Below are 27,517 nucleotides of genomic sequence, written 5' to 3' on the forward strand. Positions count from 1 at the left end.
CAAAATCAAGCCTATGTCCTTCCGGGATAAACTACTGCTGGAGAGCCCCTTTACCTCACAAGCACAAGAAGGGCTTTGACTTGAGCATTTAGATCTCCTTCTCGTTCCTGGGCACATCTTCACCACAGTGGCACGCTCCCCCTCACACAAACATCCCCATCACACCCACAATCTCTTACATTTTGCAGCAAACCTGCATTTGCAACTCCTATCCAGCCGCCAACTCTTTTTTAGCCTGTGCTATTTAGCTGCTCTTTCTATCCCCTCAAGAAAACGGTGTGTTTTGTAGGGCTGTGGAAATAGCAGCACTCTAAGGAGAGACAATGCCCAGATAACTTCTGTTACTGGCTGCCCTGTGTGTAATACTGTACAGAGTGGCAGCTGACGGAAGACGCGTCTCGCAGGGAGCAGCAAGCTGTCCCTCAGGAGAAGCCCCTCTGCCCTCAGAGGTGCCAAGCAGAGGCAGGCAGCAGAACCACCGCGCTGTGGAGGAGGGCGCACTATGTCCCTCCTGAGGACATTCCTCCTAATAGACTTCTCTTCCCTCACTGCAGGCTTTAAAAAGGGGGAAGTGCAGAGGGGACCTTCCCAGCATGGCGGCCGAAGGAAGGCTCCCCCCCCGCCTTCCCCGCCCTCTCAAGATGGCGGCGCGGAAGGGCCGGCGGCCGGTCCGGAGTGCGCCTGCGCGCCGCGGCCCGGAGTGCAGTGAAATTCCTGGCGGGCGGGGGGAGGAGGAGGTGGTGGTGCTGAGGAGGAGGAGGAGAAGGGAGGCACGGAGCCACGGCCGCGCTCCCCTGCCAGGGACCCTGCGTGCTGTGGCGGCGGCCGGCGCGGAGCCAGACCCCCGGGGGGCGCGGTGCGGGCGGGCTGAGGGCCACTCGCCGCCGCCTCGGGCTCTCGCAGCACCAGGAGCCGCGCCGTCCCCGCCGCCGCTGGGACTCCCTCCCCGGGCAGAGAGGGGGAGAATGACGGAGCTCCAGTCCGCCTTGCTACTGCGGAGACAACTAGCAGGTACCCGGGCTGGCGGGAGCGGGGAGGCGGGGAGAGGTGAGCCGATCCCTTGTCGGGGAGCGGAGGCCGGCCGGGCTCTCAGGAACCGGGGCCTGTTATGGGGGAAGGGGCGCCGGCTCGGGGAGGGTGCGGGCGGGCGGCGGGGTGCGTGTGAGAGAGGGAAGGGGAGATTACAGCCCCCCCGCCGCTCTGCTGCCCAGCCGGGAGCTGAGGGAACTAGGCCGAGGGGGGGAGGGGGAGCCTGCCGGCGATCGCTGCCAGGGCAGCCGGGGGGAGGGGTGCGGAGGGCCGGCATGGCGGGGAAGCGTTTCCTTCGCTGCCCCCGTCCCGGCAGGGAAGTGGGAATTTGGCAACGACGTGGCTCGTCTGCCGCCCCCCCTCCCGCCCCGCGCCGCTGTTGCAGCCCTGTCTGCCCGGCGCGGGCAAGGTAGACGGGAGCCTCGGCTTCGCTCCCCGCGGTGCGGGGGTTGTGTGCGGGGAGCCCTCTGGTGTGAGGGGGTGTTTGTCAGGCACAGAGAAGCGGCGGAGGACGGAGCGAGGGAGCCCCCCTGGAAGAGGTACTTCGGGGCCGGGGCGACTCGCCCCCTCCGCTCACCTTCCTGTGAGGACCTGAGGTGCCCCCGTCCCGCCTCCCCTCTCCCACCCTCACCTCCGGTACCCTGCGCCGTGGAGGGCGGGCCGGGAGGGGGAGGCCGCTTCCCCCTTTGTTGTCAGGAGGAGAGCTGGGGGCTCTGCAGGCCCTGACTGTGGGGAGAGGACCGGGCAGGACCGGGGCGGAGGGGAGGGGTGGTGGAGGGCCCGCCCTGGGGAGGGCGAGAGGGGCTGCTCGCCGCGTGCTGCGGGGGGCAGTCTACAGGGAGGAGCGAGGGGGCTCCGCCGGGGGCGAGAGGGCGGGACGGGTGCAGGGAAGGAGGAGTTGTAGAGACTGGGCCCGGGGACGGGAAGAACCGGGGCGCCGGGCCCGCGGCGGGGAGCAGCCCCGCAGCTCAGCCCCGCACCGCTGCTCCCGTCTCCCGCCCCTTCCCTTTGTCCCCGCGCCGCCGGTCGAGCGCGGGCCCTGCCTGGGCCGCGGAGGGGGCCCGGCCCGGCCCGGCCCGGCGCGCATGCGCGGGGCGCACAATGCGGCTCCATGTGTCGCTCGCTGCCAGATTTAAAGCGAAAGGAGCTGGCAGCGGGTGCTGGAGGGCCCGCCCCGCGCTCCGCACGCACATGGCCTCGCGGCCTCCGCCTCCAGCCGGGGTACAGTAACCCCCTCCCCCGAGAACACGCGCGGGTCCGCCCGGCTCCTCGGGAGAATCCCATTGCCTTTTTCGTCCCTTACGTAAAAATTGCCTCATACCCCGATAAGGAAATGCGTGCTGAGCGCACCGGACTGGGGCAGTTACAGCGCCGGCTGGGGTGTGCTGGGTGTCTGTGCAAAGGGACGGGGCTTCGGTGTGGCACAGCAATCCCCGGAGGAGGATTTGGCCTGAGACTGAAGTAACGTCTTTGAAAGCGTGAGGGTGGAAGAGAACACTGTTAGCAGTAAGGGGGTGAAGTTGCATAACCAGGTACAGCGAGCTACAGTAATATGTTTGTTGCACTTTCAGCATTATCTCCAGGTTTTAGTTGATGATTGGTTTGAGACACTTGAACGTAGTTAACTGTTAGCAGGGGATTTATTTTTTTTTTTTTTACCCCTTTAGGGTGGCATTCTTTTAAAAAATAAGAACCTAACACATACAGTGGCTGGGCTCCTGACCCTCAATGCCTTAGTAACTACTGAAGTTGCTACTGACATTCAGTGAGGTGGCTGTACCTTTGGATGTGCTAATAACACTAGGTGTAGGCTTAATATAGGAGCTGGAGTTGATGCAAAGCTTCTCTTTCCTATAAATGATCCCTCTAGGGAAGCAGTAGTTTAGAACAGTTACTCTCTTAACTCGATCAAAATGAGCATTTAGTAACCTAATATAGTTCTTTGGCTGTTTGGAATGTCGCTTTTAACTGATTAATTGTGCTCCATGAAAGCAAGCTTGACATTTAGTTGAAGCCTATTGATAATAAGTATTAGTTGTTGCTTTCTGGTGTGTGTGGTTTTTAACTTGTGAGGTCTTAAGACCTTCTGTAAGCACATGCTCTTTGAGTGTGTAAGTACAGTTTTAGACTGTGAGATTTGGGGGTTAACTTCTAGTTACCTTTCTGATCCTTCTTTTCTGAAGGATTCATGTTGTTGTAAGGGTAAAAACTGGTAAGCTTTTCCAGTTACCCCTATTACTGATTCAACTCTGCTTACTCAAGTACTGCAACCATTTGCATGTATCATGCATCTCTTTTGGGGTGCTGGTGTTGTGTTTTAAGTATTATCAGTGCCTTTGGCAGCCTTTTATATGTGTTTGAAACAAAATTGAAACAATATTAAAAGTGACTGTGCATTACTTGTGTGTGGTGAATACTGAAGTACTTCAAAAGTGCCATCTGGAGTAACTGACTTAAGAAAGAAAATAGTTTCTTTATGATAACCTAAGTAACATCTGGGCTGAGTTGAAACTAGACTGACACTGCTTGTTCTGATGGCAGGTTGCTTGAAGTTGCAATGCAGAGGCTGAGCTTGATGATGTCTGATCCCTCTTCCCTACTGGCTGTATTCTTCCAAGTCAGCTGCTCCCATGTGTCCCTTTGTTTACACCCACGTTACTTGTTCTACCTCAAAACAAAAATCAACACTTATTCTTTCCCCTGGTGAGGCTGATTCTTCAGCCCTTCTGCTACATTCGGCTTTTGTGTTATGTCAAGTGTGGTGAGTCACTGGGTTGAACCTAATAGTTGGGTTTTGGAGGGCAATGAACAGGCAGTGGATACGAGTTATGTGATCTAAACTACCTTAAATTGCTCTAGATCACTCAGTTGTCAAATTAACATTACTCAAGCACAAGGGATCTGCAGTTGGAGCTGTTGGACTTGGAGCAAGACATCCAGAAGTGGAGGGAGGTTGAAGGGGCAATCCAAAACCTATATGAAGGTGGAGCAGTTGAGGAATATTAAAGTTTTTTAATGAGTGAGGACTTGGATAGCTCTTTTCGATCCCAGGAGGAAGAACAGTGACAGGAGGAGAAAGGACTGTACAACGGTAGTTCTCAGCACGAATACCTGTTCTGTCTCCCATATGTTTTGTTTCTTGACAAAGACGTTATGGGGAAAATAAGTGTTTGTGGCACATGGCGCTTTAATGAATTATTTTAAGTCTTGAAGACTTTGTTAAAGTAAAGGTTAACTGGCAGTTCTTCATTGTTGGGGAGACTTAAAACCAGGGGTCTTGCCCAAATGCAGAACAAAACTCTACAACATAATCCCAGGTTGCTTCAATAAGCATATGAAGACAGGCTTCCATTTTTCTCTTGAGCAAGCTGGCTTGTATTGTAACTTGAGCAGGTAAATAGTATCACAGCACCATATATACACACACTTGTCATCTTAAGTGGCATGTTGTGGATGCTGGTAATGTTCTAAGAGAAGGGATATTCAATGACAGTCACAAAATCCAACTTCCAAGTGAGATGTGGGTTGTTGTTCTCCCTCCCAACCCCTCAAATACTAAGCTTCTCAGTGCCTTTTCTAATGAAACAATGAGCTGTATCACCAGGGAATCACTATAGTAGCTGTTCTTGTATTGACTCCTGCTTGCCCCCATTTAGGCACAAGAACAGTTCAAATCATGACAGTCCAAACTTCGGGTAGTTTTTGTTTAAGTGTTTAAAGGAAGTGGTGAATGGGGATCTCTGACTACCAAAGCCAGTTAGAGTACTAGTCTGGCTAGCTGGAGCTGAAGGGAGGTTCTTTTCTGTGCCTATCTGTAAAGATAAATGGCCATTCCGTCTCAAATTAACTTAATTGTAAGCTCAAACAGCTTTTGGAAGTGTCTTAAAATTCAGTGTAGTGCTTGTTCTTATAGATGTCTGTGTTTTTTTGTTGTTTTTTTTTAAGAACAAAGACACTTTGTTGTGCCTTGGTAGTAATGTGAAATAGAAGTCGGGACCTGTCTATTTTTTCTTATGGGTAAGGTGCAGGAAAAACTAGAAGAGTGAAGTGCTTCTGACACACACACACCCCACCCCCCAAAAAAAGAAATCAAAACCAACTGCAAGTATGCAGATCAGTACAGCACTAGATTGGCAGAGTTCATCCCCCAGGGGAGGTGGGGGAGGACAATCTGTGTTCTCTATACTGCCCCAAAACTTCGTGCTCTTTAAAAAGAGGCAGGAGACAACTGAGTGTAATGCTTCTCTTCCACTCTCCAGGGCTGTCAAGCCCAAGGGTGTTGCAGACTGAGCCATTTCTGACTGCTTTTATTTCATCTTTGCCAAATCCTTGCTGACACAGAGACTTGTTAGAGTAGGCAGACTTGTCTAGTTCAACCAGCAAAATCATGCAGAGAGGACGCAGTTAAATTGGTAGCACACAGTGGAACCAGAAGTGCAAGTCCTCTTTAACATAAACATGGATCACTGAAACCAGGGCAATAGCCATGCCCTTGCTGGCCCCAGTTGCAGTGGGTTGTAAATATTCTCCAACTTAGGATGCAGAAAACCCTGCACAAATACTGCTCTAAAACAGGAGAAATGTGGCATTATTTCAGTTTGGAGTGGACACAGCTCCTATTTCAAACTGAAAATGTCTTAATTAAAAATTAAATTAACAAGTTAGAAAACTATTAAATACTTAATGTGACAGCTCAATGGTTTTTACTTGTGTGGAAAATGTCTTGCAGTGTAATGTTGAGTGGGCTGAATTTCTGCCAATTACACAGGATTTGCTTTTAAATTATTTGAGTAGTGAAAATTCTGAGGGAATTATAGAATTAAGATCACTTTCTAGATCAAAGCTGAGATGCGTCTCTCTTGGGTGGCTGGTTGTGAAAGAAGCCTTTGTTTACATTGGAGTGCTGGTTATTTCCTGGCTTACACTAGGTTTGTCTACAAGATAATCAGTTGAGTGGCACTGATCTGAGGTATTAAGGTGATGCTAGTCTGTCTGTTAGCTTCCTTGGAGAGATTTGTATGGCAGTAACATTCTGTGTTATCCTCTATAGTTAAGACACCAAGGTCCTGGCCATGTCAAACTTGACTTCACTACCACTTAAAATGCTGTAACCACCCTGCTTTTTTAAAGGACTCGTTATATTCTTAGATAACAATCTTTGTTGCTCTCATGCCTTTTTGGGATGCTTAGATACAGCATGTGTGTACCACTCACCTTCACACTCTTGCAGTGTAGGGCCCCATTACAGCAGATTAGATAATTCTGTTTCTTGTGAGTATGTGTTGACAGAATCATCAAAGCTCCTTGCTCATGCTGACTATAGATAATATCATGCTAAAACACACACTTTGCTATAGTGTAGAGTTAGAGCAATACCAGCAGCCTGAATTTCTGTTGCACTGCAAATAACATAATAGAGGTGACTTGTGGCAAACTTTACTAGCTGCACTTAATAGTTTTTTTGAATGTTCCTCTGGCAGAAATAAGTTGAACTGTGCCTCTTCAAAGAAGAGTATTTATGACAGCAGTCACAAGAGGAAAAATTCAGGCATGCTGGCAGTTTTGGGAAGTGAGGTTTAGCTGATCCTCGGAATGGAGGGCCTTGATGACTCAACCAGTTGTTTTAACAGGATGAAGCAGTATCAGCCTGCTTTATAAGCTTACCCCTTGATGGGGCAGCTATAGTCACAGCCAGTTGGCTCTGGCTAGGTCAGTTTACTAATCTTTCAGGGAAGGAACCAAGCTTATCATAAATTAGGAATTCTTTCCTTCTCTGCTCCTCCAAACAAGGCAGTGTAAGTTACACCAAAGTACAGACATAGCTGACAGTAAAGTGATTTTTCTGTTCTGTTAGAGAATAGTGGAATGGGAGAATGCTGCTGGAGATCCTGTGAGATAGGAGCAAAATTAATACTTACAGAGAAAATACTTCATTAGAGGAAATCCTGCTTCATTAACATCTTTATTTGAGATGGAAATGTTAAATCAAACAAATTCCATTGAAATGTCTCGCCTTGTGTGATTGGTAGCGATTCCAACTTCTGTATTAAGAGTTATTTGCTCCAGAAGTGTAAACTGTGAGGATCTGTTGATTTGTTATAAACTACTTTGGTTTGAGAAACTAATCGTAGCTAAATGAAGTAGAGTGAATTCTCTTCAACTCAAGCCACATGTTGTGATTATAACTGATTCTGCCTTGACTCTTCTGTAGCTCTTTCTTGCAATAAAAAAAAAAATCAGACTTGGAACAGTCTGTGCATATTCAACTAAGACAGGATTGTTCAGTCCCTTTTGTGGTTGGTACAAGTTGTTGGGTTTTGGGTTTGGTGGTAGGTTTTGGTTTTTTTAGTTCCCCCAAAAGCCTGTTCTAAACACTTGGAAAATAAGTGAACTTTGTAGGTAAAACTTGTTTCCCTCAGATAAGCATTTTGCTAAACTTTATTCCACTAATATGTTTAGTATGACCTCTGTTTTGATCTGAAATAGAACATTTTGTTTCCAGTGTAGAGACTGGGTTCTAATGAAGTAGAACTGAAGTGAAAGGTGGCTGCTGTTCTGGAAGTATGAACTAAATACTAGAACAAACTTAGATGCCTGGAGAAAGAAGAGCAGGTGGCTTGGGTGAGGAAGAGGGGAAGAGACTCTTGACACTCACACCGCTTTTTGTCCCAGCGTATTGGAGCAGAATCTGGATAACACTTCATGTGCAGGCCTGTGCTATTGCCATGTTGCATCTGCTTTGTGCTTCAGTTTTCAGTGTGGATGTCTGTCAGTGGACTGGTTTGGCCAAGATCACTCTATTGAATCTTCTGGGTCTGAGCTTTAGACAGCCTGGATAGTGTAAATGTTCATACCTGCTTTTCCTGCCTACTCCCAGGTCCAAGGCATATCAGGTAGAACAGAGATCAGATATCCAGACCTTGTAAGAACATTAAGTACAGAAATCTAATAAAATAGGATTCCATAAAAATAACTGCTCCCCTAGGCAGGGATGTTCGTGATGCTTGTACAGGTTTAGACTTCTTGATAGAAACCCTTTGTAAAGGCTTTCATATACAGATTTTCTGTATGTGAAATGTTAGTTAAGGAAACCTATTTCCATGCAGTTATTACAACACCTAGTAGGTCAAGCTGGCTGTTTTTTAGGTGGCTTGCACTTGGTGCTGACCTAAAAGGTGATGCTGTCAGGAGTCACTTAGAGAAATGTCTTAAAACAACTCTGAATAACAATGTAGCTCAAATTAGGATATGCAAACCTGTTATTCATATTACAAACAAGATTAAAAACAAGCTGGAAGAGTGTCCTCAGCTTGCACAATAACTTACGTATACGATGAGGAAAGCTTCTGCTGACCTCCTCAGCTGCTAACATCTCCCCATGGCATAGTGTTGTGGTAGAGACTTTCTAGTGGATTTCCTGGAATCGTGTTCTATTCTTGTATGTAAAGTATCCTAGAGCTCTTAGTTCTGTTCAGAGTGCTGTTTTGTGACTGGTGAGCATATGACTGCTTGGAAGATACTTGGATGGAATGTTTTTATAGCTTTACTCATAAAGTTGACAAGTTAATGAACTTTCCTGCTGTCCATGCTAAACTTGACTACATTAATATGACTGGCACTTAGGATGACACTTGACTTGCCAAATTCTAGCAGCTGCATGCAGTAGACATTGAAAGCTCTGTAGGCTCCTTTGTAGGTGAGAGTGTGATTCATCTGACCTGTTTTTGACATTGCTTTGGGATGAGATGATCATAGTCTCAGAAACCACTTATCCTGATAAGGTCCCTATTGAATGCTGCTGAGGGTGACAGTCTCAAATACAGGCAGATATGTGTACCCACCATACACTTGTCTGACCCTTAAGAGTGGAAACATGCATCAGACACTGAGGAGAAAATGAAGATGGTGTTTCTGTTACGCTGGGTGTGATAGACCAATGTGGCCCTGAATGCTTCCTGGTGAGATACTGGCTTCCTTTTAGATGTGAACTTATGAATCAGACTTCTTCCAATCTTTTTAACTATTCCAGTTCTTCCCTTCCTCATATTACCCCCAGAATTCAGACATTGCTGGAAATGGTAGTGGTTTTGTTTTTTTTTTTTTTTTGTTTCTGGTTTTTTTTTTTTGACAGACCTGTTCAACTCCACTTTAACTTGGGCGATGTAACTCTGCTGGACTGTGGTGTGATGGGATACACAGCATGCTTCAAGCAGGCTAGCCAAAGAAGGCTCTTCAGGAAACAGGATCTCTCAATTTCTACCAAAATTACATGACCAATACTAATTTGAATATACATTCTAAACTTACTGCTGAGCAGCTTAATTCTGGCAGCGTAACTCTTCCAGAGCTTTAAACAGTATTACAGAATGCAGAGGTTTTCATCAGTATGTTTTCTATTTCCAGTGTTTTATGGAAGCAGATTTGGACAGGATAGTAACTGGAACACCACCTCCAACTTCAGAGAGAAGACTTGGGGCTTAACAGGCCCAATGTACTCTGCTCTTTAGTTACTGGGTTCAGGCATTTGCTTACTGGCAAGCGAATGGGGAGGGAGCAGGGAAGGACCTTCCTTCTGCGTATGGTAAGTGTGGGATGTTGGAAAAGGACTGCTTTGAGTATGTGTAAACAGAAGGCTTTTATGGCATGAAGACTGCTGCAGAAAGCGAATGTCTCAAAATAGGTCATCCCCATTCTTGCTTGTCTTTCTGACTCTCAGGTAAAATGGTGCATGGGAACAGATCCTGGTCTAGGTAAACTGGGTTACTGGGTCAAATCAGTAGCTGGGTATCTGTGGTCTGCAAGAGAGAGCTGGCTTTGAGACCTTTATGTTGAAATCAGTGTCTAAAGGAGCATTGACAATGTCTGTCAGTGACCACTGCTGTGGGCTTAAGGGACTGGAAGAAGCAAGACAGTACCAAAGACCTTTCAAGCTTCTGGTTAGGGTGTTAACAGTCAGTTTTCAATTAAGTAGCTAACCTGAGCTTTCAATTGTCTGTCTTCAGGTATGCCACAACTCATGTGAACATGGAACTACAGAACTAACACAATCAAGAAACTATTTTTAGTTCATGCCTAGAATAATGTGACACCTTACTAGTTAAAGAATCCCAACCTCTAGTCAAGTTTCCCTGGTAACAACCACCTTAATCCACAGACCTCCAGTAGCAGTTTTAGGAGCTTCTGCCTCTCCCTTTTGGGCAAGTGCTGCAGTCCTCTTGTTTGCAGAGCTGAAGCAGCCATGTCTTCCATCCGTCCAAAACCTGCTTCACTATGCAAATCCTTGTAAAGGGTATGCAGGTATAGCTGAGGAGATGGCAAACGAAGCATGTTGATGCAGCAGTACACAAAGCTGTGTAGCACTGCATTGATGTAACTTCTGATAGCAACTTGCCAGGTAATGCTAACTGTTCAACCCTCCCTAGAAATCCTCTGTAGCGAGAGGAGAATCACATCTGTAAAAGCCTGTAGTGCTGCCCTTATCAATGGGGTGAGCATGGAGCACTGGAAATTAGTTGCCGGGCTACAGTGAAGAGTCTAATCTAAAGCTACTACTGAACTGGTTGATAGAATCCCTTCTTGAGGCAGGTTTGTTTTCACTGCTCCTGTGTCACTACAAAATAATTAGTGTCCTTCTGTGGCTAGAGGTGTTCTGTTCTAGTTGCTATCTAATTTGTCACTGCCAAGGCGGCTATTAGGAGTGTGTGCATATCTTGTGCTCTGTTTTGTCTGAACTTTTTGGATGAGCTTGTGGAGCAAGCCAGAACATGATGGAAGCAGATAATAAAGGGAGCTCTGGGAATACATCTGTACAGGGATATCATGTTACTTTATCATTATCTCAGCTCTAATCTAGAATCAGAGACTTACAGCTGGGTGTGCAGGCAGAAAGGGAGGTCTTGGAAATCATTACTGATCTCAGTTAAGTAACATAACTATGTGGAAGTCACAGATCGGGGCATGGAGGGGAAGAGTCTAGAATGAGGGATTCCAGTTTATGCAGTGGTTAGAAGCTCGTGGCTAAGCGCTGAGACTCTCATAAAGCAACCACGAAAAAAACCAAGCAAATGGAAAGCTCTGCTGCAGCCTGCTTTTTCTGGACACTGAGAGTTGGGTAGATAATTTCTCCAGAAGTCTTAGCTAGGACTTGGGATGTTCTGGTCTCTGGTTTTGTGCTGGGCTCAATCCACTGGCAGCACGCAACTCAGCCACTGTGTCAACTTATTGAAGAGACTGCTATTAAAAGTAACACAGAAGCTTATATTTTTGAAAGCTTTGTACTGTAATGTTGCTTAAAATACACTGAAGTGTTCCTATGCAGTGGCTGGGTGGGTGAAAAGTCAAGCTGAAAAGTTGAGATGCCGTACATAGCTGCTCCATGCGGCCATGGGACTCTTTCTGCTTAGTCATTTTGTTGACGCAGTTTTGCTTCTGGATTGGTGAAAGTTTCTTGGCTTACATAAAGGCAGTGAGTGTGGGAACATCAGTAGCTTGGTGTAAACTAAACACTGAAACTGGAAGCACAGTTTATGGTACTGCCTTGGCTCAAGTTTAAGGCAGTGGTAACTTAGTTCTGCTTTAGTAAGAGCTGAACTGCTGAAGGAGTGCTGTGTTGTGTTGGTAGCTCCTGTAAGAGGGTAGGTATAGGATATTAAAGGCTGTTTGGGACTTAAAGCTTTGTTCGATTATGGGCCTTTAGTCTTCTTCACCTCCCAAATCAGGTAATGGTTCAGGACTGGAATTAAAGGAACTGAATGTCTAATTTATAAGCAGCCAGAGGATTCTGTACCCAGTAAGTTGGTGCTTGGCAGCTGCCCAGCTTTGCACTGTTTTGGCTGTCAGCCTCTGCCTGAGGTGCGGAGGGCTCTACCTGAAACTGCTGCTAGACTAAATGCAAGATTGTTGTTTTTCTCTGGGAATAAAAATCTCTACTGCATTAAACTGTCAGAAACTCAGAAAATAATTTGCAAATACTAAGCCATAGAGTGTAATATACAATAGAAGCAAGTAAATTGCACTTAATTAGGCATGGGCAGGGTGGAAATGTGTTAATGTACTTTTTTCCGTGTAAAAAGTACAGCATATCTTTAGCTAAACAAGAAATCTCAAGGAAAATCAGGATTGAAGAAGTAAGTGGAGGGATCCAGTTCTTTATAGGTATCTGACTTCTCTGCTCTTCCTAGGATTTGTAGGCTTTGTAGAGGATCCTGCACCAAGAGCTTGTTGCACCTCTCCCTGCCTGGAGGAGGGAACTGAATCCTTTACTTTACAAAGTATATCCGTCATTTGTGTGTTTGCCTGGGAAATGCTCTGTTTGGGCTGTGAGTAGTTAACCGCTGTAGTTGGCGGGACCTGACAGACACAGAGAACAGTTGCCTGGTGTTCTTGAGCACAGTGTCGGTGTGCCAGAGGCTCCTTTGGTGCTGGGCAGCAGACCTAGGGGGCTGAGCACAATGCCGTGGGGGCAGCCCTCTTCATTTGGGATTTTGGTATATGGATTTCACTGCTGTATGAGTCTCAGCTTGTGAAGAGATAGGCAAGAGATAAGTGATGCTACTAGTTAACTTCTCTGATATGCGGCATTGGTTACATCCAGGGAAAAAACCTGAGCAAACCCTAGGCTTCAGTGTTTACAAGTTTTAATGAGTAGCAGCTTTTAGCTGTCCATGGTAAAGCAGCCAAGGATGATGTTTTTCATGTCCCAGTGCAAAACTTCCCCGAGATTCTCTTTTTTGTTTGCCAGCCAGCCATTAACTGATGTTAAGTTTAGCATAGATAATCTAGATGGAAAGCTCATTTTAATTTAATTCAGCATACCTTTAGTGGAGGAGGTGCCTGAACTTATATCCCTTGTTTTACCTCAAAGTATTCTTGTAGGCAGTAGGTATTTGAACTATGCTTCAGTGTTGCTACTGTGGAAGGAAAATGAGAACCTTCTACAAGGCAGAGACTGATGCCACCCTCCTGTAAAAGTAGTAACATCATAATTTGCCTTATAGGTAACATCCACTAGGCAGATTTTCATAGCTGCTGTAACAGAAGATTTTTGTCAATGGCTGTCCCTTTCATACAGTTTACAGATTGTCTGCATTACAAGAGTTGGCATCCAATGCTCTTATTCTTTCTCACAAGATCTCTTGCAATGTAGTGCTGCAAGATCTTAGGTATGAGTCAGAGTGTAAGAGCTGGCCTTCAGTGGGAACAAATACATAAAAAATGGTTCAAAGGACTTGAAGATAAAAAAAGTTATTGGAGGCTGAAACAGATGTAAAAGGAAATTGAAATAGCACGGATCAAGAAACAGAGAAGAAAATGGTGTGTGTTGGACTCAAAAATAGTGTGGTATATTTAGATAGGGAGAAGTATGCTGATTTTTTTTTCAGTCAACTTCTGGTAGGCTTTTTACATTCTTATCAGTGGGAAGTGATAACTGGGAAGCAATAAGGAAGCTAAATGTGAGCAGCTTCAGTGTGCACAGAACTCCGCATAAACCCTTTTCTCCCTGTGGAACACAGAAATGAGGGAACGTGTTTTGGAGGCTTAAATTCAAGTTTGAATGTATTAAGGTGAGATATTCAAATCTGATATCCGTACTCTTCTGGTTGACTTCTGTAGTTATGCTGGTTATTCTGTATTACAATGCTAATAAATAGCTAGAAGGATGTCTGAAGTATCCTGAACAGAGATGGCTTTTCTGCACAATTAATACAATATTTTAATCCTGTGTGAAAAAGGAGGTTGATTCAACTACTGATGTAGAGGAACTTTCAATGTCTGATGCTGGAGGAGTGTCTAGTAGGGGACTGGTGAAGGCCTTGCTCCGTGTGAGACATTTGACTGGTTTCTCTGCCCCTTTAACCTGAAACTAAATAGAACTGTTACTCAAACTCATGCAGCTGTTTCCACAATGTTTCATAGATGCCAGAGGCTGAAAACTTGTCTGCTTAGTGAGGTGTGGCCATGCTGTAGTTCTTGGTTTTGAAGCTTGCATCTTGCTTAAAGAGCCTGTGATGCTGTCTTTTGCCTCAGGCATTGTCTTGAGAAAGCATGATTTGGTTCAATAACTAAGTCTTTGTCCTGCAACTTGGAGAGTGAATGGTTGACCTCATGTGTTGACTAAACCCCTGCTGAGGAGCTTTTATGAAAACCCCTTCCAATATATTTATTACAGTTTTAGCATTGAATCACTTGGTGGATGAATTTAAGTGTGAATTCTCAGTGGCCACACAAAGTCGTCCTTCCTGCTTTCTGCCTCTTCAGGACCTTGGTCCTTCATATGAGCTGAGCACTTTATTTTCCCTGTGTAAGCTTTTACCCTTCTGTATAGGGCTTGAGTTGATTCTTCTTGCAGTTTTTTAACTGTGCTTTAAAGGGTCAAGACCTTAACTGGCAAACAGTGACTGGGCAAACCAATTTGGACTTAAAGGTAGCCTTTTACCATGAAGGTATGAGGTTCTTGCCAGGAGTTCTTCTGCGTATACCTGAGGGCATTTTAAGGATCTTTGAACTTCAGTCTGTTGCAGTGCCTAGAAATCAACATGGAATACAGCTATTGGGTTTGCAAAGAGGGAATATGGAGACTAACTGTACTGTGGAATATAATGAGGGCTGTACAATCTAAAGTAAGTGCAGTAGAAATTGTAAAGCAAAATTGAAAAAAATCCTAATTTAATCTGGAAATTACTGACCACTTGAAGGAATCACTTTTTCTTCCCTTCCCGTATCCTAAATAGCCAAGATCCATTAGGACTTTGTTTGTACTGTTGGAAATGCTGGATCAAGATTTTTGATTTGGCATCAGTATGGCATTTACATTAGGTTTTGACCCAAAGGTGTTGAAGAATATTACACAGTTGAATTTTAGGCAGAACTCAAGGGCTTATTTCTGAATCTTATGCCTTTTCCTGAATCAGGCTGGACACAGAAACTCTACAGTAGAGTCTACACCTAGGTCTGACTTCTGCATAGCTATTTCCAGATAGGCCTTCTATCTGGCAGTAACTATACGAAGTAGCCTGTAAACTTAGAATCCTGTATTGCTCACCACTAGTAGATAAAGCTGTGAAATAAAATAATAAGCTGTTACGCTGTTCAGGGTTTTTATCTTCAGTGTTCTCTTCTAGTAGTTCAGAATGTAGTAAATCATTATCTCCAGAATGCATTGGTCTCAAATGCTTTCAGATTCTCAAAAAAGGGAAGTGGGATGCTAGTTTTAAATAAAAAGATAGTGTGATTCTGTTTTTTCTGTTAACATTTTCTGGAGTTCAAAATAGACTTCAGTTTGATCTGGCTTCTGCAGGGTTCTTCCAAAGCAGTATGGCTTTTTTGTTAGTAGGAAATCTGTTTTTCGACTTGTACCCCCACCTGTTGGTATCTTGGAGACCATGTCCCACAGCTCTGAGTCACTTTGGCCCTTCTGCTCATGGTGTACTTGGATAGCTTCAGAATCAGGCTATGGGTCTCTGCTCTGGCAGCATGCTGTTGTGTGTGGTAGGGAGCTGAGGATACTCGCCCAGGCCATAAGTCCTTCAGTAGGTACCAAATTGCTGAAAATCATGTTTATTTTTGTCTTTTTTTTTTTTTGTCAAGTACAGAGGCATGATCAAAACCAGCAAATGCTTATCATAGACACCTAAAGTCACTCTTAAATTCTTTTTCCTACACAGAGCTCAACAAAAATCCAGTGGAAGGCTTTTCAGCGGGCTTAATAGATGACAATGATCTTTATCGATGGGAAGTCCTTATTATTGGTCCTCCAGATACACTATAGTAAGTACTGATACTTATACAGAAACTTAAGTGAACTTGGATTTACTAGTGCTAGTTTGGTCTGAGTGGGTAGAAGTTAATCTAAATCTTACACTGATGTAAGTTAGGTAATGCTGTTCTGTTGCTAGTAAAATACCTGTAAATAGCTACATTTGCTGTATAGGACTGCTTTGCTCCCCTGGGAAAAGGTAACACTGATCCCTTTGTGCTTGTGTAGAAATGAGATAGAATAGGCTATCCTGCTTCTGTTGCCTTATGCATTTAAGTAAGGCAGGTATAATCCAGTGATTTCAGTTATTGCTGTGAAGCTCCGGTTTACCTGATAGTACACTTCTAAACCATTCCAACTTCATGCTGGTGATTGCAGGAAACTGTTCAAGGGGGATGTAGTTGGGGGAACTGCATCAGACCATAGAATTAGCCTCAAGTCCTGTCAGTTTGAGATAGATTTTGCTATGTGACCTAGAGCACTTCGGTGCTGATCAAAGTTGAATTGTTAGCAAACCTTGCACAGCAGGCTTCAAAAACCTTCTCTCCTTATTCTAAGGACTGGTTCTTTAATTGGCATTTGAACACAAGACCTTAAGTTTTCTATGTTTTTATACTGTTGTACCTGAAGTGTACAGAAATTCAGAGTACCTGAATCATTCTGGCATATGCAGTGTCTTGGGTTTTCGTTTGGCTTAAACCCTCTCACCACCATGCCCCCCACCCCAAAAAATTAGCTAATTGAGAGAGCAGTTTCTTTATCATAGAGATTATACATGATCATCTACTCTAGCTCCTGGGAAAAGGTTTGGTGCCCGGAAGAGGTCAGTTGAAAGTGTAGCTCTTGAAGATGAGCTCTGTTCTCCTTCATTACACTGTTCCAGTGGTAAATTACTAATACAAAAAGCCTAGTGGCATTTACTTGAGGTCAGTTTTAGTTCCAACATGAAGCTGTATATCTCTGTCTGCAGATTTCTGAAGTACTTAAACACAGTAATTGAATTACTTTGCTTCTCAGCAAGCTCACTACATTATAACTCTCAAGTCTTGCCTGAGATGAATTCTTCAACTTCTGTTGACCAGTCTTTAGTGGCTCTATTATATTCTCGTGGCCATTTTCTAAATACTGTCAGTAAAGAAATACTGCTTCAAATTGAACCTCTTACATTTTAAAAATTGCAATAGCTTTTTTTTTTTCCCACTTAAGGTGCTGAACTTGTTTTGAGGCTTTTTAGATAAGAAGCTGTCTTCTATTCCACTTCATAGTTGCTGTGTTTCAAGGTAGTATTATACAGCATCCTCCTCCCTGGTCTGTTTTATGGTGACAGAAATACGTATAATTGAACACAATCAGGTGGTTCAGAGTTCTCAAACTTCAGTTTGACTTTAGACTCTGACAGAGACCCCTTGTGATCAGGAATAGTGCTTAAAATGGCACAAATGTCAATTAACAGCTGTACTTCATGAACTGGTTTCTAATGTGTATTCAATTGAAGAGCTGTATTTATGTGTAGATGATGAGGGTTGACAGGGATGCCAGTGCAGCCCAATAGCTGGAGGATCTACTGCTTTGCAAAGGGAAAGAACTATTTCACTTTGAAAGGAAAATTAATTTGGGGCTATCATCAAATGTAGTCTAACTCTCCTTTGCCTTGACTAGTATGACAATTAGAATAGTGAATGTTTCTGGAATTCTAACCCTTCCCAGGATTAAAGTTTCTTTGGAGACTGCCTGCCTTTTCTAAAACTCGTGGAAAATTAATGCTGCAGGTTTAGATACCCTCAGCTGCTTTATTTTGAGAGCCAGGTTGTTTAGAGCTAATGCTCTCTGGGTTTGGGTGGTTTGGGGTTTTTTTGAGACACTTGCTAGAATTGCACATCTTTGGTTAATGGTGGTAAAAGGTGTTGTTTCCTCAGTAGCCTCTGGCCTTTGGATACTGGCTCCTTTACAATACAGGGGGGACAAACTGCACTGAACAACTTTGTCTTTCTTACACCAATTCTTTTGTCTGTGTGGCTACTGAGGAGTAGATCGTCTTATTGCACATCTTGTGCCACCTTCTTTGGATGTTATGTTCTAGTTTTTGTCATTTCAGCCTTTACAATTTCAAATTTCGTTATAACCTTCAATGACAGTAACAGGGCAAATGTTACAGTACTTCCATTGGCCAAGTGTTCCATTTGCAAAGCTTTCCATGGAATGTTAGCCCTTCACATTTTTCAAAAGGGACTATTCTGGGTACTGAAATGTAGCTATTTAAAATAAACCAAACAGCTGCCTTAGTTAAATACGTGCCTGTAAATCCATGTAAAAACTGGATGTCTCCTGTTTAGTATTGTTTTCCAGTTGAGTGGGCAGAACACTTCACTGTCATGTCCGAGTCCCTTTAGCTTAGTGTTGACAAGGTAGCATTGAAGTCTTTACAAAACAACGCTGTAAACACAACTATAAAGCTTTCTGTAACTTGTCACTGAGGCTTACTGCTGCAGATTGACATCAAGGAATTGGGACTGAGGTGTGTAAAGAAGGAAAACAAACAGGTATTTGCTGGGCTGTACTTGAGAAGGGAGTTACTGGCAGTAATTTTTTTTGCTGTACAATGTAATTCCAGCTGGTGAATTCCTTTGCAGTTTTTAATTTTCTTTTTGGTAATTTTTTTCTTTTTCCCCTCTGGAACATCCTCCCAGTTCTAAAAAAGATACAGTGTTGGGGAACTGACAGTATCTTGTGAAAGTTTCTTCTCAATCTAGAAACTCTCTGTATTGCATATGGCAGTGTTGGTACTGTTAATTACCAACATGACGTTAAGCTGTGTGAGGGGTAAACTCGGAGCTTTTACATCACTAAGTTCCAATCTTCAGCTTACAAGAAACTCTACTAAGATATTTTTGATTCCCCAGTGAAGGTGGTGTTTTCAAGGCTCATCTTACTTTTCCAAAAGACTATCCACTGAGGCCGCCAAAAATGAAATTCATCACGGAAATCTGGCATCCAAATGGTAAGAAATGTCAAAGTTTCAATTTCTTTTTTGCAATTAAGAGCTCAAATGTGATGAAGACAAATGGATACATTTCTGTTCATGTTAGAAATAGGAAACTACATTTACTTTGTCATCGTCATCATCACTTCATAAAGGAGTAATAACCATGACAGAGTTTTTAATAGTGCTGCTCCAAGAGGCTGCTCCTAAAGTATTTTCAGAAGCTCCTGTCAGTAGCTTCTTGCATTCTTGTTTAACTGTTCAGGGTTGGTGTTTTTTTTCCTAAGTGCAAAATTCTAGTCTGAGGAGAAATTTGCCTTCTATAGCTGTCTCTTTTGTTATACCTTCAAATATTTCAGCTTAGTGTGACGAGCTTGGCAGTTCAGTATAGAATGCCCAAGGTTGTCCTCCTCTGGTGAAGCATGAAAGGAGATAACAGCATCTTTCAGTCCCTCCAGTGAAGATTCTTCCTAATGCTTCATTCACTTATGGACTGCTGGACATAGATGGGAAGGTAAAATAGAATGGAGGAAGTTTTTTACTGGGGAAGAGGAATATCCTTCACTTCCTAAAGTCATTATTGAAGCTGTTTATGTTGAAAGCTGGGAGGAGTCCAGCGCAGTGCTCCCATCATAAGGGACAGAAGGAATATTTTGATGTTGTGCTAGTTTCAGTTCTGGAAATACCAGACTACTTGTAGGCAGTTTCTAATTCCAGCAGCTTAAACTATATTCCAGTACACTGCAGTAATATCCAGCTGATGCTGTTGCTGTGGAAAAAAAGTCCCTCTCTAGTCTGCTGAACAGAAAAAGCTTTAGTGGAAGCCTGTCTAAATAGTCTTGAAAGTCACAGTATGATGAGAATTAAGTTCTTCCTCCCCATGTGCCCTCTCTGCCAGAAGTCCAGGTGTAATAACAGACTTCCACCAAACCCTGTTTGTTACAGATGGAGTTCTGTAATAGTTAGTGACTTTCCTTTTTCATAGTGTCTTCACTAACATGCTTCCAGACAAGCTGGAGTGAAGACTAACAGTTCCATAACTGTCCTGAAGAAATGCCAGCGTGTTGTTCATTACTGAAATATGCCTTGTTCTGTTTTGTAGTTGACAAGAATGGTGATGTCTGCATTTCAATTCTTCATGAGCCTGGAGAAGACAAATATGGCTATGAAAAACCTGAGGAACGCTGGCTTCCCATTCACACAGTGGAAACTATAATGATTAGTGTTATTTCTATGCTGGCAGATCCCAATGGTGATTCTCCTGCTAATGTTGATGCAGCGGTAAGATTTTCCTTGATCTGCCGATTGTTTTCAGTGTAGAAACCTAAACTTGAAATGGAGTTTTGCTTCTAGCTTGACAAACAGTACAGTAACTTCTGGAAAAACCTCTTAGCACATGTTTTTGTTGGGAAAAGTAGTCATGTTGGGAAACACAGTTACTAGTTAGACCTGGGAAATCTCTTGGAGATTGCAAAGGAAAGCTGTCAGATTCCATAGGCAGTAGATTTTCTCCTATGCAATAATACTTCTATTTATAGTAAATAGCTTGTGCACAGAGACACTTAATGGATAAACTTCAGCTCCTTCACCCTTATGAAATTCAAGGAAGCTGGCTATAAAATCTTGGGGATATATATACACGTAGGTGTTACAACTGCCATTAAGTTTAGCTGTAGAAGTTAACATATTCTGGAACTTTTTTTTTAACATGTTATTAGTATAATGCACAAAAAAATGTGTTTTGGAAATGATATAACCTGTTAACAGATTACTGATTTGAATGGAAGAAGCAAATGTGGTGGGATCCCTCAGTATAATCATTTGCATCCACCTCTACAGGAGTCTTCCTGGGTTAAAGCAGCAGGATTGACTGTATATGTTTGTGCTTTGAGAATGCCCTTGAAAAGCCTGCCCAGGCATCTGGCTTTCAGCTCTGGAGGAAGTATTGTCCCAGGACAACATGGACTTTTTCTGCTGGCAAACCTGAGAGCACTGGAATGAGCAAGTTATTAATGAAATGCTAAAAGTACAATTAGGATTCCTCAGTTTACAAGCTCATGTATGTTGAATGTAACTGACCTAAGGCTGGAGAAAGCTTATACTTTTAGCTATGCCTGTCACCTTCCTAGTATCACAAGGCTTTTATATTTTTTTTTATCTTTGCCCCATTCTGTCAGCTACTTCAGGAATGAGGACTTTTGCCTCAGAGATACTAGATGGAAAACTCTGCATTTGTGTACCTAAACCTTAGGGTAAAGGTTTGCTTTAAAACAGCATTTTCTAGCCCCGTTTGAAAGAGCAAAAACTTAAATCCAAATCAGACAGTGAAGACAGTACTGAGGCATCATTTTGGACGCTAGGACCTATTTTTCTGACTGTGGTATTAGATGTTCCAAGTAACTTTGGAACTCGGTGTGCCGCTTGAGCAGCGTAGCATCTCCTTCTGGATTGTAGGTTGCCTCCTTTATATTAACCAGAGCATACTCAACAGTCTAATGAAGAATTCTGAGCTGCTATCAAGATGTCTTCTATCTGGTTTACTATGGGCAAGCTTACTGCAGCAACAGTATTTGGCAGTTACTAAAAGATACTTTGTCTGCTTTCATTAATGTCTGGTTTTAGGTGAGTCTAGAGATTAAAGTGTTACAGGTAGTTCACAGCATTATAGGAGCAGGGCATATACCTGCTTCCTGGAAAAATGAACTGTACATCTTGGAGTACTGTCTCTTGGAGTGGGGTTAAAATGAGGGATAGGAGCCTGAATAAACAAATATTGAGAAGCAGATAGAACAGTTGATCTAAAATGAGAGTTTTGGAGAGATTGCTGTAAAATAGGAAACTTTGCTGTTCAATTCTGAACCCTTGCTTCATAGAACTACAAATACAAAAAATGGGAACAAAGCCTAATAATTGAAGCTAGGAGGGCACAAATTCAATGCTTTTCTTGGCCCAAAGCCATGTTGTGTAAGCTGTCCCATGTCCCAGTCCAAGGAACAAAATTCTTGGTGGATGAATTGCTGAAAAAGAACAAATTAATCAGTGGCCTTATTTGTGTTTTCACTGGGAAGGTAAGACATGCTGGGCTTTCCAACGTGCTGACTGGCTACATGAGCTTGGGGGTGTGAACATTAGGATGTGTCAGTTATCCCAGTTCTCTCATTCGGATGTGCTACAACCTTCCCTCCGAGTAGGGGGGTGAAAAGCTGTTGTGTGCTCGGTTGCTTCAGGTCAAACAATGGGGACCCCTTTGCTCACCCTTGCAGTAAGAATATATTGCTTCTATCCAAACCTAAGAACTGTAGAACTTACTAAATGAAATAAGGTGTTCTTCATGTTTTCTCACCACTTCTTGCCTAACTGCAAGGCAGTACTCAACATGTCAGCGTTAGTCACGTTGTATGATGCTCCTGTGCTTTCATCTGAGCTTGTCATGAGGCTGGCCCAAAAACCTGAAAAAGGGCTGCACTTTTCCCTGTGGGTTTTCATGATCCTGTAGTGTGCACATCTCTGGATTCAGACTTGCCTCTTGCCTGTCTTCCTGTTCATCTCTGTCACTGTTCTTCATCTGTGCCGTTCTGAAATCAGATCCCTGTCACAGACAACATCCTCAGAAGTGTGCTGAGAATTCTATTCAGGTTTTTCCCATGGAGCCAGTATCTTGCAGCCATATCTAACTAGGAGGTGTTTCCTTTCTAAGGACACTGCTGTGTCTCTTCTCAATACTGTGACTCCTGTATTTCTACGCGGGAGTGCCTGGCTAAATTGAGAGGGAGTTGCAACTGTCTTAATCTCAGTGTGACTCCACGGTAGCCATGTACCTTTTTTCATCACTGCAATTAAAGACACTTTATCTAACCCATTAACAACAGCTTGTGGTCTACAGGTTGAGTTTGCTGCTACTTGCAGACTGAAGTAAATAGATCTCAGCCTAGACATTGTGAAATATTGGTAGCCACCAGGTTAGCCTTGGAGAATGCCTAAAATACCGGGGGAAGGGCTGTTCACTCTCTTGTGGGGAGTTTGCATAGAAACCCAGAGCAAGCTTCCAAATGTCCTGGATGACACAGGTTTGCAGTGACTATCTCTGACTGTAAGCAAATTCAGGTGTTGCCTATGGCCCATGGCTGAAAATATATAAACACCTAAGCCTCTTCCTAGAACTTGTATGTTGTTACAGGCCTGGCAACTGAAAGCTGTCTATTCAATTGCAGAAAGAATGGAGAGAAGACAGAAATGGAGAATTTAAAAGAAAAGTTGCCCGCTGTGTAAGAAAAAGCCAAGAAACTGCTTTTGAGTGACACTTATTCAGCAGCTAGTAGCTTCACTTTTTTCAGGGTAAGTAACATTTCAAAGACAAGTCAGTTACTTGAGTTGAAGATTTCCTGCCCAAGTGTTGCTGAACTAATTTTTTTTCCCCTTCAAAGGCAAAAAACCACCCAAACCTCTTTCTTCAGTCGCATGGTCTCAGTGGAGTTCTTCAGCTGTATGTGATATGAAATAAAGACTAAAAGAAATTTCAAGTGCAGGAACAGCCCCTTCTGCTGAGATTGGGGAACCTTTTTAGTTCTCTTGCATTTATGCTGTTCAGAAGTTGAAATTCTCTTTATCAGTATTTATCCTGCTTTGTTAATAGTTCCTAGGAATTACTGGAGCTGTAATAGAAGGGACTAATCATTTTGTCATGCTCATTATTGTGAAGAACACTTGTTTGAATCTTAAAAGCATCCTGTCTTGCTATCTCAAGGTCATATATAAACCTGTGGAGTGTCTTGAAGATGTTGCTGGCATGTTGCATGGAAGGTTTTAAATCAAGACTTTGTTGAGGTTGTTAGGAACCATTCACAAAGGATTGTTTCAGGTATCTGGGAATTTTAACAGAAAGTCTGCTCGCACATCAGAGAGGATCAAGGTGAGGTATTTACCCATCAGTAGTATCAAGAAAGGTGATGTTCTTTTCATCAGCCCCAAAAGTTGTTTTATTGAGGAAGGTGTAGAAACAGCTTCAGAAAAACAGTCACATTATGCTTGAAGCTGAACTGTGGCATATCTGAGAGCCTGGACAAGTTTTAACCTGAGAGCTGACGTGAGAGCTGTGACCGAGAGCTGTACTTTCTGCCACCCTGTTAAAAATGAGCTTCTGACTCAAGGTACTTATTTGAGCAATCCCATCCTAATGTTAATGGGACCTTTTTCTTTACAATAAGCTCTTGCAGAAAGCTCTGTATTAAAACATGTCCTTTAAAATATCTGGCCTTTGGTCACTTTAACCTTGGTATGCTAAGGAAAAACTTCAAGTAGCTAATAATTTCCCACTCCTGCTTTTCAAAGTAAAACAGAGCTTCATGTTGAAGCTGCCTTTTCTTAAAGGTTGGATCGGCAAATAAACTATGCTGACCCATTGGCTGGAGAAGCCCCAAACCATATGTGCCAGTTAGCTTCAGCATACAGACTTGGGGGATGGCACTGCATCTATTTTAAAGGGTTTATGCTGTCTGAACAACTAGAACACCTTACTAAATGCTCCTGCTAGTGAGCGTTTCTTCACCAGGGTTGTACAGAAGATACTTCCTTTCTTGTGCTTTTGTAAGAATTGTGGGGGCTGGGGGAAGGCTCCATCTGTGACAGACTAGTACTGCAGTATCTCTTCTCTGCAGCAACACTGTAATTGAACAGAGATTTCTCCAGTGTAGAGAGAGCATGAAAAATGCTTAATAATGATCAAAAGAGTAAGCAAGAGAACTGAGTGTCTTGTACAGCTGCCTGTAACTAGAGTGTAAGAACTGTTAATGTGGCTGATAGGGTTTTTTTTTTCTGTCTTGGAGAAAGGGAGTTACTGTGAGTAACGCTCCAGCGTATCCTCAGCTGACCTCAGCTCTGTTGCTATGTTAAACTCGGCCGTGGTGAAACAATGCGCATGACAAATACTGAAGTAATTGGCTGTGTTGCTTTTTTGGAAGGCAAAAGCTTTTCAAAGTCCTGGTGACTCCTAAGTGATGGGGGATGAACTGGATGAGAAGGGGCTGTATAACTAGTTTCAAAACAGTACAGTCTGACTTGGTAGCTGTGATGTTAACTGCTTAATAAAGCACTGCTGTGCCATTTTCTACAGCACTCTGCTGTTGAAGCAGCATCCATCATTCACAGTAAGTGATGCACAGAGGTTTCAGTGGTAAATCTACAAGCATTTAGCCCCATGTGGAAATAATCAAGTGTTTGCACACCATGTGCTTGACAAGCAGCACCAGTAAGAGGAGCCTGAAAGTCTGGTAGTTGAGCATGGATACACAGCATGCTGAGCTAACTAGAGTCTTTCTCAGGTGATTATGGATTTATGCATCTTCTCTTTAGAGGTATGTAAACTTCTTGAACAAGGAGTAATTATCTTCCTTGAGCCTGAAACACTATTAAACATCTTTTAAGATAATTGAGGGTGATGAGGGGTTTTAATACCTGTGATTTCTTTGTAGGTCTCCAATTGAGAAACATGGCACTGTTTTTTTTCCTGCACTCTACCCACCTATTGCTGGACTTCTGTTGTTACAAGTTGGCAAACACTGGCTGGAACTGGGCTGCAATAAAACATGCCAGTTATCAATGCTGACAAGAGCCTAACAAGTGCCAACACAAGATGATTACGCATTTTGAAATCTAATGAACTGCTTTAACCTTCAGGAAGAATTGTAAAGATGTGTACATAGCACAACATGATCCGGATAATATATATACTGTTCATGTACATCCACAAATACACATTGTACCAAATAATGCTGTCTGTAGTTAGGAATAGATTCGTGTAAATTCTAAAGATTTTAGCAGGTTTTTCTCTCCCTATTCATTGTTTCCTCTCAGTTTAAAAGACAAACCAACACCACCTTGTGAAGCATGTCAGACAAAAACTGATTAGGACAAAGTTGGGGTTTTGTGTTGTTTTTTTTTCCTCCCCCACTTTAATTTTCCTTTGACCCACTGAGGCTTAATTAAAATCTCTTGCTTATTCAAGTTTAGTATCTCTTTTTTTGGGGTTTGGTTTTTTTTTGTTTTTTTTTCCTGAGAAATGTGCTCACTTTTATTTCCCCCCTGTCAGAACTGAGAATTGTCCGAATTGAGCCCTGAAAGGATTTGCTATCAATTACTTGTGTCATCTTTATGATGACCTTTGTAGTCTCAAAGGTGCTTTTTTCTCCCCTTCTCACCCCCTTTTTAAACCTAGTTGCACATACTTCTTGACTTGGGTATAGCAATAAACTGGCCATGGAGCACCCTTGAGCAGCCTGCTGGATTTTTAACTTCCAAGGCACTTGAGCGCTTTTATTTGGAAGTTCAGTTGACTAAGTTAGTCCAAGGTAGGAATGAGCTGCTTTTTATGGGTGAATTCTTCTTTTTTGCCTTTTTCATTGCCTGTCTGTGGGGCGGGAGGTGCATATGGGAGGCTTGTTTTTTCTCAAGGTTGAGTTCAAGCATGCACATCTGTAGGCTTTTCAAGTAACTAACTACTTCTGGGTTTGGTATCAAAAATAGCTTCCCTCCTTTTCCCTTTTCTCTCTTCTGTGGCGCTTCATATTCTTTGCCTTCTACTTCAGAGTTTTCCTCACCTAATGTACAAAGAAAATTGCGATGTATATTTTCATGTAATTTGATTTTTTTGGAATTCTGTCACCTTCTGTAGTGAGTTCTTCCAAAATATAATTTTTTCCAATAACAATGTGTCAAACTGGCTGTCTTGCGTGTCTGAATAGGAAAGGTAACTGCAGTGGGAGCACAACTTACCTGACCATCTTCAACAACATAATGTCAGCAAACACTTTTGAATGTGACATTCTGTATTTCATCTTGGAGTAATTAAAAAGCAAACAAAAGTCACACCTTTCTTCCTATTGTAACTATATTTTACCCTTCAGTGAGCAAATACTCATCCATCCCAGAGTACCTGCTAATCGGAGTTCTCCAAGCCTACCTGAAATACCTTTCTACCAAAGAAACTCTGTAGATGAACTTGCAACTACTTGACTGTTCTCTGCTCTGTCACAGGTTTACTACAGCTTTTAACAGCACTGAATAACCCACTAATAAAACAAGAGTTACAGTGTTACAGTCATCTTGTAAGAAGCCTTCAGCACTAATTTGTGAGCTGGTTGGACTTTATTTCAGGTTGCTGTGCAACATGAAATACTAAAAGGCTCTACACAGTACTGTATTACAGGTTTCTTGAGGGGTGGGCTGGGGTGGAAGGAGATGATGGTCACTAGAGGCAAGACAGCCATAGGGGATAAAAAAAAAAGCCATTTAGTAAGTATGAGATGACTTACAAGTAAAGGTATTCTTCCTATAGGCAGTGTAGATAAACACAGATGTGTTTAATGTTCACATTTATGTATAGGGTAACTAATTATCTTGAGAAATCCGTAGTTAAATTAGCTTTTAGTTGGATAGCCTGCTCGTGTAGGCAGGCAGCTGTGTGCAGTACTTCAGCGCTGTTAGTGCCCAGAGAGAATAGCTGGTGTTATTTCCTGCTGGAGTGCTTGTCTGAAACTGCTTGTGAGGATGTTTCTTTCCCACCAGCTGGCTCCCCCTTCTTCACTTATCTAAGAGTTTGGACTGTGTAGAATTCCCCTGGCACAGTGCCATTCTTTTCCTGAACAAAATACTGGGAAGAAGCTACTCTTCTCTTCCTAAACCTAGCAGTGGACTTCTTCCCACCAGGGCTGCCTGCCTTTGCCTTTCCCTTTCCGCAGTGTAGCTAGAGACTTGGCAGC

General features: G+C 43.2%; 1 protein-coding gene across 3 annotated transcripts; it reads left to right on the forward strand.

The window, feature by feature from the left end:
- The first annotated feature begins 624 nt into the window (after positions 1–624).
- On the forward strand, positions 625–25,763 carry UBE2G1 (ubiquitin conjugating enzyme E2 G1). Of its 3 annotated transcripts, none has more exons than XR_008972321.1 (7): positions 625–1,011; positions 15,693–15,795; positions 18,685–18,782; positions 19,867–20,045; positions 22,976–23,099; positions 23,189–25,114; positions 25,232–25,763. XR_008972321.1 is itself a non-coding variant. In XM_057410730.1 (6 exons), the coding sequence occupies exons 1-5, from the start codon at positions 642–644 to the stop codon at positions 23,060–23,062; spliced, it is 837 nt and encodes a 278-aa protein (XP_057266713.1). In that variant the 5' UTR covers positions 625–641; the 3' UTR covers positions 23,063–23,099; positions 25,232–25,763. The 3 variants fall into 3 exon arrangements, 1 of the variants encoding a protein (XP_057266713.1); XR_008972322.1 differs by having other exon boundaries at positions 23,189–25,081; XM_057410730.1 differs by lacking the exon at positions 23,189–25,114.
- The last annotated feature ends 1,754 nt before the right edge of the window (positions 25,764–27,517 follow it).

The sequence above is a fragment of the Pezoporus wallicus genome, unplaced genomic scaffold (genome assembly GCF_028554395.1).
Source record: "Pezoporus wallicus isolate ANWC-B61680 ecotype Strahan unplaced genomic scaffold, APGP_CSIRO_Pwel_v1 contig_8705, whole genome shotgun sequence".
Classification (NCBI taxonomy): Eukaryota; Metazoa; Chordata; class Aves; order Psittaciformes; family Psittacidae; genus Pezoporus; species Pezoporus wallicus.